We start from the raw sequence: 16,141 nt of genomic DNA on the forward strand, positions 1-16,141 counted from the left end.
CGTGTTGTATGGGATGTAAGTTTTATTTGAGAAGTAGAGTCGGGTGTCCCGTTTTGTGTACCTTTACTGACATTCCAAACGGGTGGGACACACCCCACCCAGCCTCGCTCAGGCAATTCTTCTTTCCCGAGAGACTAGTCTCAGATTTTTCCCATCTTCTCCATACACTTGGAGGAAAGGAGAGATTTTTGTTTCAGAGATTCCAAGTCCAGGGAAACAGCGGGAGACGAGAGGAAGAAAGCCACCCCTCCGCCAAACGCCAAGGGGCTCCTGGCCGGGCTTCCAGCCCCGGCTGCGGGCTCCGGGAGCATGCGCAGCTCGTCACGTGACTCACGTGATTCACGCACTGTCTGCCGGGAGCCCGCGGAGACTGCGCACTCGCGCGTGCAGATCAGGTCTCTTCGTTCCCACGCTTTCGCTGACGAGGAAGGTCACGACGCCATGTAGTAGGCTGGGCTTGGGATGGGGCTGGAAGGATGCGTGCCCTTGAGAGTGTGAAACCAGGCAGTGAGAGGATGTCTCTCACAGGGACGTTAGTGGGTCTGAAATACAAGCAGGGAGGAAAAGACAGCGGGGAGGGAAGTGAGAAAAAAGGTAGGTGAAATGGCCCCAGGGGCCCACTAGGCGTTGAGAAGAACGGGAAGACTAGGAGAAAAAAGTTGCGTAAGGTGCAGGGTCATTGCTTGGTAAAGTCTAGGTCACCAGAACATTGGATTGCATAGCCGAGGTTAGAGGCTGCGAAGGGGGCGTGTCACCGGAGGCTCCCCAGCCTTTTGACCCGGCCTGGATTCAGCAGGGGGCCCGAAGTTATGACAGAAAAAATGAATTTATTTTTGCAGAAACCATTACCTAACTGTAGAGGTTTTCATTTGCTCTACACGCACATTCTCTTACTCTGAGAGAGGAGAGAAGAGGTGTAGCAGGAAAAGGGGAAAGGAGAAGAGAACAGCTCTCACGTTGGCTTCTCTTTTCGAACTTCCCAAGGCAAAGTGAGCACTACTGTGCCTGTATAATGTTTTCTGCGTGCTCCTATCGCAGCACTTACATGCTGGAAAGGTACTGACAGCGATTTGGAGCACTGTAGGGAATTTATTATTTATTATTTGTTGCTGCTGTCATTCTGTCTTTATATGAAAATGATATATGACTAATCAAACAGATTCATTACAAGTATCCAGGTCATCATAGTTTCTCCAAAAAAAGCAAAGTAAATTGATAGTCTATTGAATAGAGACAGGCTCCTCATCGCTTAAGACGTAGAGGCTATCCCCTTGTAGGTTTCTACATTTTTTCTTTGTTTAAATGCACTCTTTCAGATTCCTAGGGAAATGATTTTCAGAGTTTAGGAGAAAGTAATTTAAGAGTAAAATTCGATGCTACATTAAGGTAAGATAGGGCAGTGGAAACTCAGGAAATCTTGGTTCTAGTCTGGCTCAGTTTTACTTGTTTGAACTTGGTCAACGATCTCTGCTTCTGTTTTCATGTCTGTGAGAAATGACATTGAATTAGATGAACTATAAGATATATTTCAACATTAAGACTTTTTGAAGGTAGAAGAATCTTAAATTCTGAAACAGGCAGAAGTGCCAAAGAGACTGGTTTTGCTGAGGGAGTAGATGAAAATCATAGGAACGGTAGGTTGGCCCCAGGTGATACAGGACTTTGGGTGCCGTACCATGGAAATTGGACTCATTCTGGAGTAATGAAGAGTGGGAAGGTTTTTGAGTTAAGGGAATATGGTAATCAGTTTTGAAAGACTGCCCAAACAGCAGTTGATAGGATGGAATAGGGCAGGGAGAAAGTGGGTAGCTCGGGTAAGTGACAGATAATGAGAGCCTGAATTAAATTGATGGGACTGGAAAGAAAGGGAAAGACTCAAAAACGCTATAGCATGGAGTTCGTACTTATATTTGGCATCCTCTAAACCTTGCAGTTCTCGCCTCCAGAATATGATGGCAAGTCACATTGTAAAACCTGATACTAGAAATTGCAAGAGACCAAGAGAACTGGAGGTAATCCACATGCTCCTGGAGCCTTAATCTTTAGTTTTATTTTTTATGCTTCTCAAGTTTTTTTCTATTTAAGAAAGTTCTACTGATGAATGGAATTTGATGTTTTCATATTCCCAGAAGTGGGATTGTCCCAGCAGGAACTATGTTGACTTCAGCTGCTTTTTCACTAAATAGTATAGGCTTTCAAGAAACTATTGGGAGATGAAATTTCTTTGTTGTAATTCGTGATGGAGAAACAGAAATGGGTTCATGCCTATATGATACATAGGATTTTAAGTAATTGTTTTGCTCTAATAAGTAGAATACTTAGGTAATATAGTTGCTGATATTTTTAATTAAGAGCACTGTATTCTGCCCTTCTTCACTACTCCTCCCACTACTTGATCTGTTTGCATTTGGGACGTTATTGCTTCCTTAGAGATTATGTTATCTTGCAAAATTTTGCAAGCATTTGGCTATTGTCTGAATGAAAGTTTTACTATATTGCTATGGAAACATCTACCGGTTCAAGATACAGGAAACTTTTTCATCAAGGGATTAATACCATATTCAAAGTCTAATGTAAAACCAAAGTAATAATAAGTATGTTGAACAAGGTGCTTGTTAGGCCTAAAAGTTTTCTCAATAATAAAACTTCAAATGACTGATTAGGACATGAATGTGTATAGTTGCTAGTGTGTTTGTTTTTTTCCTGAAAGATGTTTTATTTGCCTTTTTGGGGGACAGAATGCATTTGTCCTAAGGATCTTGTTGACTATTTATCTATTTTCTTTACTTTCTTCTATTAGCCTCAAATGCCAGATAGTCCACAACTGTCCTCTCTTGGAAAATCAGATTCCTCTTTCTTGGAAAGCTCGGGACTATTTTATAAAGAATCCCTGGAGAAAGATTTGAATGGTGGTATATAAAATGCATATATTTCTAAACATTGATTTTATAATACAGAAAGTTTATTATAGTTCACAACTTACTCAGTCATTTTTTTTGAACAGATATGAGCAAGGAAATTAATCTAATGTTGTCTACATATGCAAAGATCTTAAGGCAAGTATTATAGCATATCCTTTTGAGTCTTTCTCTTAGAAATAATTTTTTTCTGGAAACTCCATAATGAGAAGTTTAGTTCAGTGGCTGCAAACCTATCCAGTAATTGTAATTTCAGAGTTTTTTATTCTACCTTAGTTTTTTAAAATAGATTAGTCGGTTATTTTCAAAGAATAACCCCAACTTTTCCACTAAACATCCTTTGTTTTGTTATTACCAGAGCTAAATACTAGGCTGGATGTATTTTGGTCTCTAATAAAATTCTAACATTTAATGAAAAACTTCTTTGAGAAAAATGCCATTTGTTGAAGTTAATGATAAGAGTGATATTAAAGATAAAATAAATATATTTATGAAATATTTAAATATTATGTCTGATATTTGAAGACTGAATTTAAATATTTTATTGGCTTGAGATTATCATCTTTATAAGGTGTTCTTTTTGTTGTTTGTTAAGGTGGGTTTTTTTTAACTACTGGACAATCATTGTATTTGGATGATGGTTTATGTGGTTGTTAAAATAATGTATATAGTTTAATATTAGAATTATAATGTATTATAAGATACATAGTCTGTAGTGTCAGGAGACTTTGAATAGTCAAAAATATTTACATGACTAATTTAACTTTTACTGAAGACTGTTTCTAAATTAATGAAGCTTTTTGATGTACAAAGCTATTTAAATGAAGTAGCTAACAAGTATAACATAATAAAGAACATCACTGTGATAGTCACTAGACATTCTAACTATTTAGTTTAACATAAAACTTTTTTTTCCTCATTAGTGAGAGAGCAGCAGTAGATGCATCTTATATTGACGAGATAGATGGACTCTTCAAAGAAGCCAATACTATTGAAAACTTTCTAATACAAAAAAGAGAGCTCCTGAGACAGAGGTTTACAGTGATTGCAAACACACTGCACAGATAAAATTGTGTACTTAAAATAATCTGAGAATTTAAGCCCATTATTGTTGTATTAAAAGAATGACATTTATGCTCTGAAAGCTCTCTGGTTGTTAAAGAAAATGTGTGCCTTAACCATAGAAGGGGAAATTCCTTGAATTTCTTTTCTAGATTTAAAAGGGACTTTAAACTGGATATTAATATGAAGTATGTAGCTTTTTTTTTTGAGGGTTAAATCTTTGGCATATTTCATAAAAGTGTAAATTATTTAAATTGCATATAGATTCTTTTTTTCCTTAAGCCTCCTAGCCTTTCTTAAAATTCTAAAAGAGGACTCAGTGAGTTATTTTGATAATGTTTAACAATATTGCACTTTTCTTTTAAAATACTCTGTCTAAATAGCAGCTAGATAGCTATGGAGATAGTTTTAAAATGTTTTTCATAGTCAGTATTATAAAAAAACCTAAAACCTCAAGGTAATTTGTCCAGTTTCACAATATGTAATAAAATATAGCTAAGGTATTGCTATTTAATGTTACCATTTGATTATTTTCACTATTAGTTATTATATATGACTAATAAAAATTCTTGGTTTAAAATTATTTCTTGTGGTAAAAGTGATAAAATAAAAACCAGAAATTACTAACCAGAACCTTACATGAGTTGGCTTTTTTACATATCGACCATATCAATGGTGCAGTTAATAAATTATATTTAGACCCTTAGCAACTGTGTGGTATGGGACAAAAATTAGTGATCCAGAAGTAAAAAGATTGCCTAAACAGCAAGGTAAACTTGATGAGTCATTTCAAACCTATTATAATTCATAAATTGAATTTCAATTGGAGGATCTCTAAAACTCACCTAGCTAAAAAAAAAAAATTCTCTAAAAAAGGGTTGGAAGGTACTGCTATGATTTTATTGAAGACTTTTAATATGTTATATAATTATATATGGTAACTATTATATGTGATAACTATATTAATCATTAGGTTTTTAAAAATCACAGCATGCATTTTTCAATCATATAGATAACTCAATCTATTTTATATATATTTTACCAATATAAACAATCACAAATTTGGACATATTTACAAATGGCACCACAGGGAATTTGGTATTCCTCTGGTGTATAGTATATTTGCCTTGCTGCCTTCTAAATGTTAAAATCTCATTTGACAACTAAAGCAGCAATCAGATTACTATTTTAAGGCATATATACCACATTACATAAATACTCATATAAGAAAGGATTGAAATGGTAAAATACTAACTAAAAATATTGGTTAAGTGGAAAAAATTAATTAGGTTGTAGAGGGATATGCTAATGGGGTGTAGGGTAGGTTGCAGGTCAATGAAATAACTATTAGTAATGGAATTTTAAAATACTAAGTGTAACCAGAAGACTATATTTGAGTTGATATGACACGTCACCTTGATTTTGATTTACTGTTAACTTACAGAATTTTTTAATGTTCTAAATACAAAGATGTCTCTCCTGACACATCATAGTTAAATGTTCCTGAGTTATTTTTTCTAAGCATTTATTACTAATGAGAAAGACAAGGCTAACTGTTTCAGAGTGCATTTCATAATATGCTTGTTAGATCTTGATGGTGTCACCGTTGTTCAACATGTGGTTCTTTCCTATGCTGGTTCAGAGAATTGGTTTGATCATTTCATTTGGTATGATTAAGACTAGGGAACTGATTTTTAGTCACAATGTGTTTACTGGTCAGAGCAGCTACCTTCTAGGATTAAAGTTCCTGAAAGCCTAATTAAGACTGATTTTTATCAAATTTTGATGTCTTTGGTACCATCCACATAAACAAGAGTAATTATCTTCGAATAATTAACAACTGCAGATATGTTATTGCCCTTTAATTTACATTTCTAATATTACTCACTTCAATAAAATTTCACAAGTTTATAAATTATTTCTCACTGGTTACCAATAAAAATAGATATTGAATGTCTTGTACATCATACTCTGCTAGGCATTGTGGGGAATACAGAATAGTTTGAGGTACTCTTTGTTCTCCCTTCTGACAGTTTGTCACCCCTACTTTCTTGAAACATACTTAACATGTCTTTGCTAGGAAGACATGATAGGTAAATGTTAAAAGTATCTCTGTGCAGTGCTAGTTAACTCCTTTTAGTGTGAGTTACTAGAATATGTTGACAAAGGGGTCAGAAAGGTAGTGAAATGGGTTTTTGATAAGGAAAGAGGGAGGATATTTCAGGCAGGGGAAAGTTTGTTAAAATGGCACTGAAGAACAAAAATACACGGTATGTTGGATAAGCTTTTCCCTGAGCTGAGAATTCACAAAGGGCAATAGCGCATCATCTAAACTGCTGGAGAGCAGGGACTGAATCTTGCTTCCTTATATTCGTAATTTGTAGTACAGTATTTGATATATTGGTGCTCAAAAGTGTTGGTTATATTAATAAAAATACACGTGGTTACACATTTATTAAGGGCATACTTCCACAGAGCCTTATTCATACTAAATTGTCAGAAAATGTTTTGTAAATTAAATGAATGGAAAAGAAAAGGAGGGATGAAATGCTAGAAGGCAGAGGGGCAAAAGATGGAAAGGTAGGTGTGGCCAGATTGTAGAGTCCTTTGTTGATAAACTACATTTGGACTTTATTCTGTAAGGAAAGAGATGTTAATCTTTCAGAAGAGAAGTGGCATAATGAAACTGAGCCATGGATCAAGGTGCTTAATTGTAATGTGAGAAGAGGTTTGAAAGAAGAAAGTTTAGGAAGGGAGACCACTATTGGTGGTCCAATTTCAGAATTTCAAACAGCTGCTTATCACAGATAGGTAGTTGGGATACTTCTGACAATGTGACCGACCTATGGGAGAGATTGCAGGCGTCTGGAAGCCCTATCCCTTGTCTGCCCTCCCTGACTTCCTCCCCCATTCCCTCCTATTCTGTCAGTGAGCCAAGGACAGCCCAGGAAGTGAGTGGGAGGTTTTGGAAATCACAGGATCTGCTGCTGCTAAATCAATACCAGAATGTTTTTTCAGACCTTTCTCCATTTTGTCAGCAACCTTTCTACCGTTGCAGTGGGGTTCCTTTCTGTGGTAGGACACTGGATCCCAGGTAGGGGATTTGCCCCTTCCTCCTCCCCTTCCTCCTCTTCCTAGCTGCTCAGGCTTCCAGTTCTGTGCCTCTTTCCTGAAGAGTACTGGGGGCTTCTGAAGCTTTTCACTCTGTGTGTGGCAGATACAGGCAGCAACACCACAGAGCTGGGAGTTAAGGAAGACTGAGTCAGTATTTGTTTGTCAGTGAAACAGTCTTTCCATTTGTATATTTTATATAACGTGAGGCAGGATCAGGGTTTAGGGATTCCCTTGGATCTGCAATAGGAAGAATAGTCACTGTTTAGACCCTTCTCAGTTGAAAATCATTGCTACATGTCCTAATGTAAATGTTTCGTTCTGCTGTTTGCATTCTGGGGGACTGCCTTAAAACCTCTGGTTTTGTAGCTTTCTATTTTAGCTACTATTGTTACATGATTTTATTTCTTGAAATTGGCTGATGTTGAGCTTTCAGAAATCATACTAATATGGACTATAAACTTTAAAATTATTTAATTCAATAATTTAGTACTTGCAGTATGCAAGGCAGTTGTGTTAGGTACTGGAGTGGGAGGAAAAACAAGTGACCCTTTACTTAAGGAATACCAGTAGCAGAAGTTATAAATTGTGTTCATCTTTTTTAAAAAATCTTTTATTGATTTATTTGACCAGAAACACAGCGAGAGAGGGAACACAAGCAGGGGGAGTGGGAGAGGGAGAAGCAGGCTTCCCGCAGAGCAGGGAGCCCAATGTGAGACTCGATCCCAGGACCCTGGGATCATGACCCGAGCTGAAGGCCAACGCTTAACGACTGAGCCACCCAGGCGCCCCTATAAATTGTATTCATCCTTATCGCCCAAGAGAGAGTAAGATGAGTGCCGTAACAGAGCTGAAATAGATGCTATGTGAGTTCAGACTAAGGAGAATCAGTTCTTGTTATAGGAAATGGGAATGTTGTGTTTAAAAAGCAGGTGATATGTGCACTGGATCTTGAAGGATGAGTAAGGTCAGTGAATTTCACCTGGAGGAGATGGGAAATATCCTAGGTGAAGAGAAGGGTATAATTGTGATGAGGAGAAGAGAATGGGGAGTGGCTTAGTTTGGCTGGAGTGGAAGGCATTAGTGAGGGGGCACCTGGACAGGTAGGTTGGTGTGAGATTGTACAGTGCCTTCAGTGCCTGGCCACGCAATTTAGACTTTACATGGTAGACAGTGAGGAGTCATGTGTGAGGGCTTTTGGAGGATTATTTGATACAATCAGATCTGTACTTAGGAAGATTAATTTAGTAGCAGTGCTTCCTAACCTTTTGCACATCATAGCACAAATAGAGAATGATGGTATTTTTACCTCATCCTGGAGTAGATTGGATGGGATCTGGAGCCCCATGAACTGTTCAGAGCTGGAGGCACTTGGCCTGTGGGCTCTAGCCATCCCAAGGGGCAGAGGGGTCAAGAGGCGCAGCCATTTGGAGGCCCCCGCAGCGGATAGCTTCCCTATCTGCTTTCTCCTTCCAGTTAAGAGACTCTGACCATCTTATCTAAGAGGCTGTGAGGGCCTAAATTAGGACAGTGGCAAGAACGTGACTGATAGGAAAGAGAGACTGAAGCATCGGTGCTGAGGAGGACAGGTATGGACCAGAAGAAACAGTGCGGGGGGGGGGGCTGCCCGGGTGGTGTGGACCAGCACACATCTCGACAAAGCGTTTGCCCGAGGCACCCTTGTGGACTTCTGAGCCCTAGGGGTTTATACTGGCCCCCCTATATCATTCTTGTAACATTCTCTTCCTGGCCCCGTCTGGTCACAGTCAGAATTTAACCCCTTAGCGAATGTGAGGGTACAGTGAAGAAGAGGAATTAAAGGCCCACACAGATTTTGAAGCTAGATGATTTTGCAGGTGGGAAAAATGGATTTGGAAAGGGGAAAATGAGGAATTTTCTTTTGACATGTTGAGAGCCACCTGCAAGAAGTACTTGGTGAAGTTAAGGGACTAGATGAGACTACCAAGGAGGGTGTCCTGAGATTATAAAGAGCAAAGGTCCAAGGTCAGACTCAGGAGGTGATAAGGGGAAGAGGAGCACTTGAGGGAGTTGACATTTGGACATTATCTACTACTATATTTAGTTATGACAACAAACGGGAAGTATTATCTTCCTTTCATTCCCATTACGCCCATTCTATCATTGAAAAACTTGAGGCTCCGAGCGATTAGTAACTTATTCAAGGTTGTCAGCTAAGAAGTGAAGCTAGCATAAAGCAAAGAGGGAGCAAGGAAGTTAGAGAAGTGCAGTATTTTCAGGAACCAACAATAGAAAGGGGTTTAAGGAAGTATAGATCACAATATCAAGTACCGTGGAAAGTTTGAAGAGAATATAAAAAACTGCCAATAACATGCTATGGAGTATAGAACATGTAGACATGTAAGTTTTTTTCTAAAAATGTGAAGTGTTTTAAGTTCATGAATTTCTATTCAGACAAATGTCCGATCAGGGTATTCAATTTAATTCTACTTAAGTGAGAGGACTGAAGTAACTGACCTCAGGACATTTATTTTAATGTAAGAGGAGTGTGAGATGAATAGGCATAATATAATATATTATGTACTTTTGAACTAGGTATTAGATAAATACCTAAGCGTTTCAAAGCCTCTTCTTTATACCTCTAATATTGTGGTTCTCAGATTTTCATATGCCTAAGAATACTTCCTTGCTGTATCCCAGAAATTCTGATTAGGTCCAGGGTGGAGTCCCTGAATCTGCATTTTAGCAGTAATACCATGTATTTCTGTTCCAAGTGGCCCTCAGACCATACCTTGAGAAACAGTGCTCAAACAAAACACTGATTATAGTATAGATGATCTGTTTATATGTTCATTTACATCAGGTTTGAGTACTTTTTATCCCTCACCAGTTACTATTTTGTTGAATGTATAAATAATTCGAAGGAAGATGATATTACATCTTGTTGGATTGATCATTAAAAGCTATGTAAATAATGATAGCTAACATTTTTGAGTATTTACTATGTTCTAAAAACTTTACATAACCTAACTCATTTATTATTTATAGGCTTAGAAGTAATAAGAATTATTATTATCTCCACCTTAGAAAAGAGGAAACAGAGCACAGAGAGGTTGCCTTGCTCGAGGCTATTTATTTGGAAAATGGCAGGCCAGGATTTGAACCCAAGCAATCTGGAGTCTGGCAGAACCTGGGGCAGTACTCTTATTAAATATTACACTACACTTCCTCATAAAGGAGGTAGATTTGTGATAAAATTTGAACAATACTAGCATTTCCTTAGGGATAGATTAGTCAATTTTATTTGGGAAAGCAGGAAATAGTTGGGTTTGACTGAATTGTTACTTACAAGAAAGTAGAAGGAATCATGTACTCTAAACTGAATTTTATAAAGATTTGAAAGAAATGAGATGATAGATATAACATTGTAAAAAATTTTGCTAAAATAATGCAAATCTCACTTCTTCAGAGGAATAGGGTCTCTGTGTATTAGTTTTTCTAGTTTAGACTTCTATATTACTGTTAAAATTTTATGAAATAAAATAAAGTGCTCTCTAATTAATTACATATCTGACCACCCCTCTGTGTTAGGTAACACTACCTTGTGAACACCAAATGAATATGAAGTAAAAGGGATAATTTTTGGCTTCTTATATAATAATGATTTTTTTTTCTTGTGGCTTTTGAACTTTAGGTAATTCCAGACCAGGTCTCACTGCATAATTTAGTTCATGACACCCTTCTTTTAGAAAATGCCATGCATGTTCATGCATATGTCATTAAAATGGAAGAAATTGAATTACAGATCCTACTAAATTCTCGTAAATTGCTGTGAAATCTTTGGCATCCCGTTCTGGTGTAATGTAATTAGGATAGTGATGAATAGTGGTCATTTTTTATCATAACAGTGAGGTTGCTTTTAGCACATCTGAGGTTAATATGTAGATTCAGTCTTGTGAAAAGAGGAACATTGTTCAACCATGACAAATGATAATAATAATGCAGTCCTGAGTTCATCCTTAGGCAGATTTGTACTGCAAGAATACAAAAAAAAGGATTGTTGTAATTAAAAAATGGAGAACCAGAGAGGTGACAGTTTGAGAATGAGGAAGGAGAGGAATTTGGAGACTATATTTGGTGATGGGTTTACTTTTCCCTTACCAGTAGGTAAGAGTATTGTCTATGGAGAAACGGGCATCTTGTACAATTTTTTTGTGCTCTTGATTTCCTCTTCACAGTACCATGGAAAGTACTCATCAGAAGAAGGCAACCTTCGGTAAGCGTGAGAGGCTTCCATGTATTGCACCACTCCTAACCACGGTGGAGGAGACGCCACAGATGGTCTCTGCTCGAGTCCGAGGACATTTTCCCAAGTGGCTCAGTGGCTATCTACTTCGAATTGGGCCCGGGAAATTCGAGTTTGGGAAGGATAAGTAAGTCTTGATTTTGGAGAACAATTTGGATTTTTTAGTGTGGCTGGTTCAGTGGAATATGCTTTAAATCTGTTTTCTCTCTGAGGCTAACGTTGTCATGCAGCTCCTTTGAATACAGGTGAGAAAATTGTAGTCTACGGAAAAAAAAAGAGAGACTTCATTCTTTAAAAAAAAAAAAAAAGTCCTGACTTTTCTATTTTGCAGAATATTACAAATCTGTAGTCCTCTGAGGGCTTATGGCAAAAGAGAAGTGTCAGGAACTGTCTGTATGACTACCGAGCTGTGTTTCACCACAAGTTCCTGAAGGAAGGGGCAATGTCTTCACCTCATACAGCTCCCCTACCCAGTGCTCCCCAGACACAATGGCTCTTTCAGTTCCTCAAACTGGACACATTTATTTTTGCTCAGGGTGTTGGCATTGGCTCTCGTCTATCTTCCCAAGTCTGACTCTTGTCATTCAGGTATCAGCTCAGGTCTCACGTCCTTTGAGCCTTCCCTGATCCCCAAATCTAAAAATGCTCTTATTAAATGTCTGACCTATTGGGGCACCTGTGTGTCTCAGTCATTTGAGCATCCGACTCTTGGTTTCTTGGGTTTGGCTCAGGTCATGATCTCAGGGTCTTGAGATCGAGCCCAGTGATGGGCTTGGCACTCAGCTCAGAATCTGTCCCTCTTCCTGTGCTCCCCTTGCTTGTGTGCACGCTCTCTCTCAAATACATAAATAAAATCTTTAAAAAAAATGGTATTACCTATTTTAATTCTCTGCACAGCACTATCAAATGCCTAGTATTTTTGTTTGTTTGTTTTTATGTTTGTTTACTGACTGTGTTTCTCCACTAGAATATAAGTTCCATGTAGGCCCTGCTCTTAATAGCTCTCAATAAATACATGGAAATAAATGAAAAACACCAATAACTCTTATGTATATTATTTCTCTGTACATTTAGTAGGGACATGAAGTGATGTAAAGAAACCCCTATGGTAAGGAAGGAATCTTCTTTGCTTTAAACATTTTTGAATATTAAAAACTTTTTCATTATAAAAGTGTTTACTTATGTAAAACTTTCTGAAATATAGAACAGAGCGGAAGAAAATGTGGACCACATCCTCTCTTAGCACTTTGGTGTATTTCCTGCTAGTCTTTGCCTCATTTCTATAGATTGGTTTTAAATAATTACAATCATATTGTATGTAGAATTTTTTTATTGAAATATAATTGACATGACATTATATTAGTTTCAGGTGTACAACAATGATTTAATATTTGTATGTGTTGTGAAATGGTCACCACAGTAAGTCTAGTTAACATCTGTCACCACACATAGTTACAAAAATTTTTTTTCTTGTGATCAGGACTTTTAAGATTTATTCTCTTAGTAACTGTTAAATATGCAATATAGTATTATTGACTATAGTCACCATGCTGTACATTACATTCCCATTACTTATTTTTGTAACTTTTGACTTCCTTCACCCATTTCACCTACCCTTACCCCCTGCCCCCCATACCTTGCAGCCACCAATCTGTTGTGTGTGTGTATCTATGAGCTTGGGGTTTTTTGTTTTTTGTTTGGTTTGGTTTGGTTTTTAAAGATTCCATGCATAAATGAGATCGTATGGTATTTGTCTTTCTCTGTCTGATTCATTTTATTTAGCAGAATGCCCTTACCATGCTGTCACAAATGGTTTTCTTCTTTTTTATGACTGAATGATATTCCATTGTATATACATATACCACATCTTCTTTATGCATTCACCCACTGGTGGATACTTAGGTTGCTTCTGTATCTTGGCTATTGTAAATAATGCTATAATCAATGAGGGGGTGCAGATATCTTTTGGAGTCAGTGTTTCTGTTTTCCTAGATAAGTACCCAGAAGTAGAATTACTGGATTATGTGGTAATTCTGTTTTTAATTTTTTGAGGAAACTCCATACTGTTTTCCACAGTGGCTGTACCAATTTGCATTCCCACCGACAGTGCATGAGGGTTCCCTTTTCTCACCATCCTCACCAACATGTGCTATTTCTCATTTCTTTGATACTACCCATCCTAACTGTGACGTGATGTTGTGGTTTTGATTTGCATTTCCATCATGATTAGTGATGTTGAACATCTTTTCATGTGCCTCTTGGACATCTGGATGTCTTCTTTGGGAAAATGTCTATTCAGATCTTCTGCCCATTTTTTAAATTGGATTGTTTATTTATTTTTTATTTTTTAAAGATTTATTTATTTATTTATTTGACAGAGAGAGATACAGCGAGAGAGGGAACACAAGCAGGGGGAGTGGGACTCCCTGAGGGGAGCCCGACCTGGGGCTCAATCCCAGGACCCTGGGATCATGACCTGAGCCTAAGGTAGACACTTAACGACTGAACCACCCAGGTGCCCTTTTTTATTTTTAAAAGATTTTATTTATTTATTTGACAAAGAGAATGAGAGAGAGAGCGTGAGAGAGAGAGAGCACAAGCAGGGGCAGTGGCAGGCAGGGGGAGAAGCAGGTTCCCCACTGCGCAAGGAGCCTGATGTGGGACTCCATCCCAGGACCCTGGGATCATGACGTGAGCTGAAGGCAGACCCTTAACCAGCTGAGCCACACAGGTGCCCCCGATTGTTTATTTTTTTGCTGTTGGGTTGTGTGGGTTCTTTATGTTTTGGATATTAATTGAGTTTTTTTGCCCTGATTTAAAAACTTTCACACTATCATAAGCCTTTTAATCCATGTTGCTATGAAATCTGAATGACCGGTATTTCTGATGGCTGGATGGGAAGGTGGTTTGGAGGCAGAGAAAAAGAAGGTGAATCGGCTGGCCTGTAGATCCTCCTGGCCCTCATCAGTGGAGTTGTGCTTTTTTCTACTTACATATCTGGATTCCATGCAAGTTATAATTTGAAGAAAGATTCTAAGGCAAAAAGAAGGGGCAGGAGGAAGAGAAAAATAAAACTACTGATGCAACCCTGAGAGTAACAGCCTCTTGCAAAAAGCATATGGTCTTTCATCTGCTGCTGAAGTAGCTCTAGTAAATTTTAAAACCAAGCAGCAGAGCTACTCAGGGCCTAGGCTTGCACTACAGGCCTCTTTAAAGGTAAACGTCTTCGTGGGGGAGGTGGTGGTGTGGCTGGTCCTCCTGAGTGTCTCCTTTGTACTTCCAATCCACTTCTTCTGAGCCAGCAGTAGGCATTTACAGCAGGAACAGGGTCTGGCCTTCCCCTTGGGTGTGAGGTACAGATGCCTTCAGGTCAAAGAGGAGGTTTGGTTTAGTGCTCGGCTCCCCAGATTAGACTTCCTGGGCCGGCGGAGACCTAAAGCCCGGGCACCCCAACCTGCGCATGAGAGTAGCCCCACTCAGTCCCGAGTCTCTGGTCCCCTTGTGAGACGCCGCCGCCGTTCAGGCGTCTCTGTCAACATGCCGACACAGTAGCGACAGGACAAAGGCCCTTCTTCAATCAGAAGTATTTTATCAATGATTTCATCCATGATACAATGATTGCATGCTTATCAGTTTTTTAAATGCCATGAATCTGGGTAGAATAGGAACTTGGTGTCTCCAGGGCATGTTTAGCCTTCCCTGTACTTTCCAGCTTCCTGCAGCGCGTCCCTTCCTGAAGCCTCCTTCATTCTGTTTGTCCCTCTCGCTATTAACCGGCAAGCGGGCCGACTTCATAGTGAAGAGGGGCGATTGCATTGGAGCTCCTTCCACTGCCCTCTTCCCCACCTCCAAACTTCTCCACAAAAGTACCTTCTCCTGCCTCCTCATGATCAGAGGAGGAAGTGGCCCTCTTCCTTTCCTCTGGAACCTTGCCCCATCATTCATACCCCCCCGCCCGCCCCGCCGTGTCTGTTTCTCCTCCACCCACCCCTCATCTTGGCCTCCAGATGTCCTCTCATCCTAAAACACCCTCGTTCCCCATTCCACCTTCCCCTCCAGCTAATACCTCTTCTCCTCCCCTCACTGCCTCTGTTTACCTGCTTCCTGGTGTCTTCTCGGTTTGCTGCCCTCTTGACTTTTAACCCACCACTCTACAGTAGCTGTTCTCAAAAAGGTCACCAAAACCTGTTAATTATTAAACAAGATGGACTTTCCAGTCCTTAGCCTGACTTTTCAATAGTGTTCGACATTATTGACCACCCGTCTTAAAATTCTCTCATCCCTAGATTCCTCCATAACAATTTCTCCTGATTATTTCTGTTTTCTTTTCCTTTTTTAAAAGATTTTATTTATTTATTTGAGAGAGAGAGAGAGCGCACGGTGCGTGCACACACGAGTGGGGGGAGGGGGAGACGTAGACTCCCTGCTGAGCAGAGAGCATGATGCTGTGCTTGATCCCAGGATCCTGAGATCAGGACCTCAGCCTAAGGCAAATACTTAACCCAACTGAACCTACCAGGCACCCTCTCCAGATTCTTTTTCTATCCATCATCAGATTGCTCATTCTAAAATAAAGTTTTTGATGCTCATCTCACTTCACTTGTGCCTTCAATATTGATACATCCCAGCCTCTGCCCTGAGTATTCCTCTTGTATTATACGCTTTCTTTGGTATAGTAGAAATAATACATTCTTTGGAGTAAGATGGAGTGGATTCAGATCCCATTTTGCCATTTATCAGTGCTGTGGTCTTAAGCAAGTTTTCT

The 16,141-nt window shown here is 38.9% G+C and overlaps 1 protein-coding gene across 7 annotated transcripts in view; it reads left to right on the forward strand.

Moving 5' to 3' along the window:
* The first annotated feature begins 369 nt into the window (after positions 1–369).
* BCO2 (beta-carotene oxygenase 2) overlaps positions 370–16,141 on the forward strand; it is a 47,280-nt gene continuing 31,508 nt past the window's right edge. For 3 of the 7 annotated variants that reach the window (XM_073903749.1, XM_073903748.1, XM_073903750.1), the window contains exons 1-4: positions 1,934–2,012; positions 2,801–2,912; positions 3,005–3,056; positions 11,309–11,503. In XM_073903749.1, the coding sequence (XP_073759850.1) occupies positions 1,950–2,012; positions 2,801–2,912; positions 3,005–3,056; positions 11,309–11,503 (422 nt within the window). In that variant the 5' untranslated portion in view covers positions 1,934–1,949. Of the gene's footprint in view, positions 447–1,610; positions 1,635–1,933; positions 2,013–2,800; positions 2,913–3,004; positions 3,061–3,845; positions 4,608–6,949; positions 7,075–11,308; positions 11,504–16,141 lie in introns of those variants that run through there. The other 4 variants (XM_073903751.1, XM_073903747.1, XM_025893405.2 and 1 more) reach the window with 4 other exon arrangements.

This window comes from Callorhinus ursinus, unplaced genomic scaffold (assembly GCF_003265705.2).
Source record: "Callorhinus ursinus isolate GAN/ISIS: 27379988/994484 unplaced genomic scaffold, GSC_fseal_2.0 scaffold19, whole genome shotgun sequence".
Taxonomy (NCBI): Eukaryota; Metazoa; Chordata; class Mammalia; order Carnivora; family Otariidae; genus Callorhinus; species Callorhinus ursinus.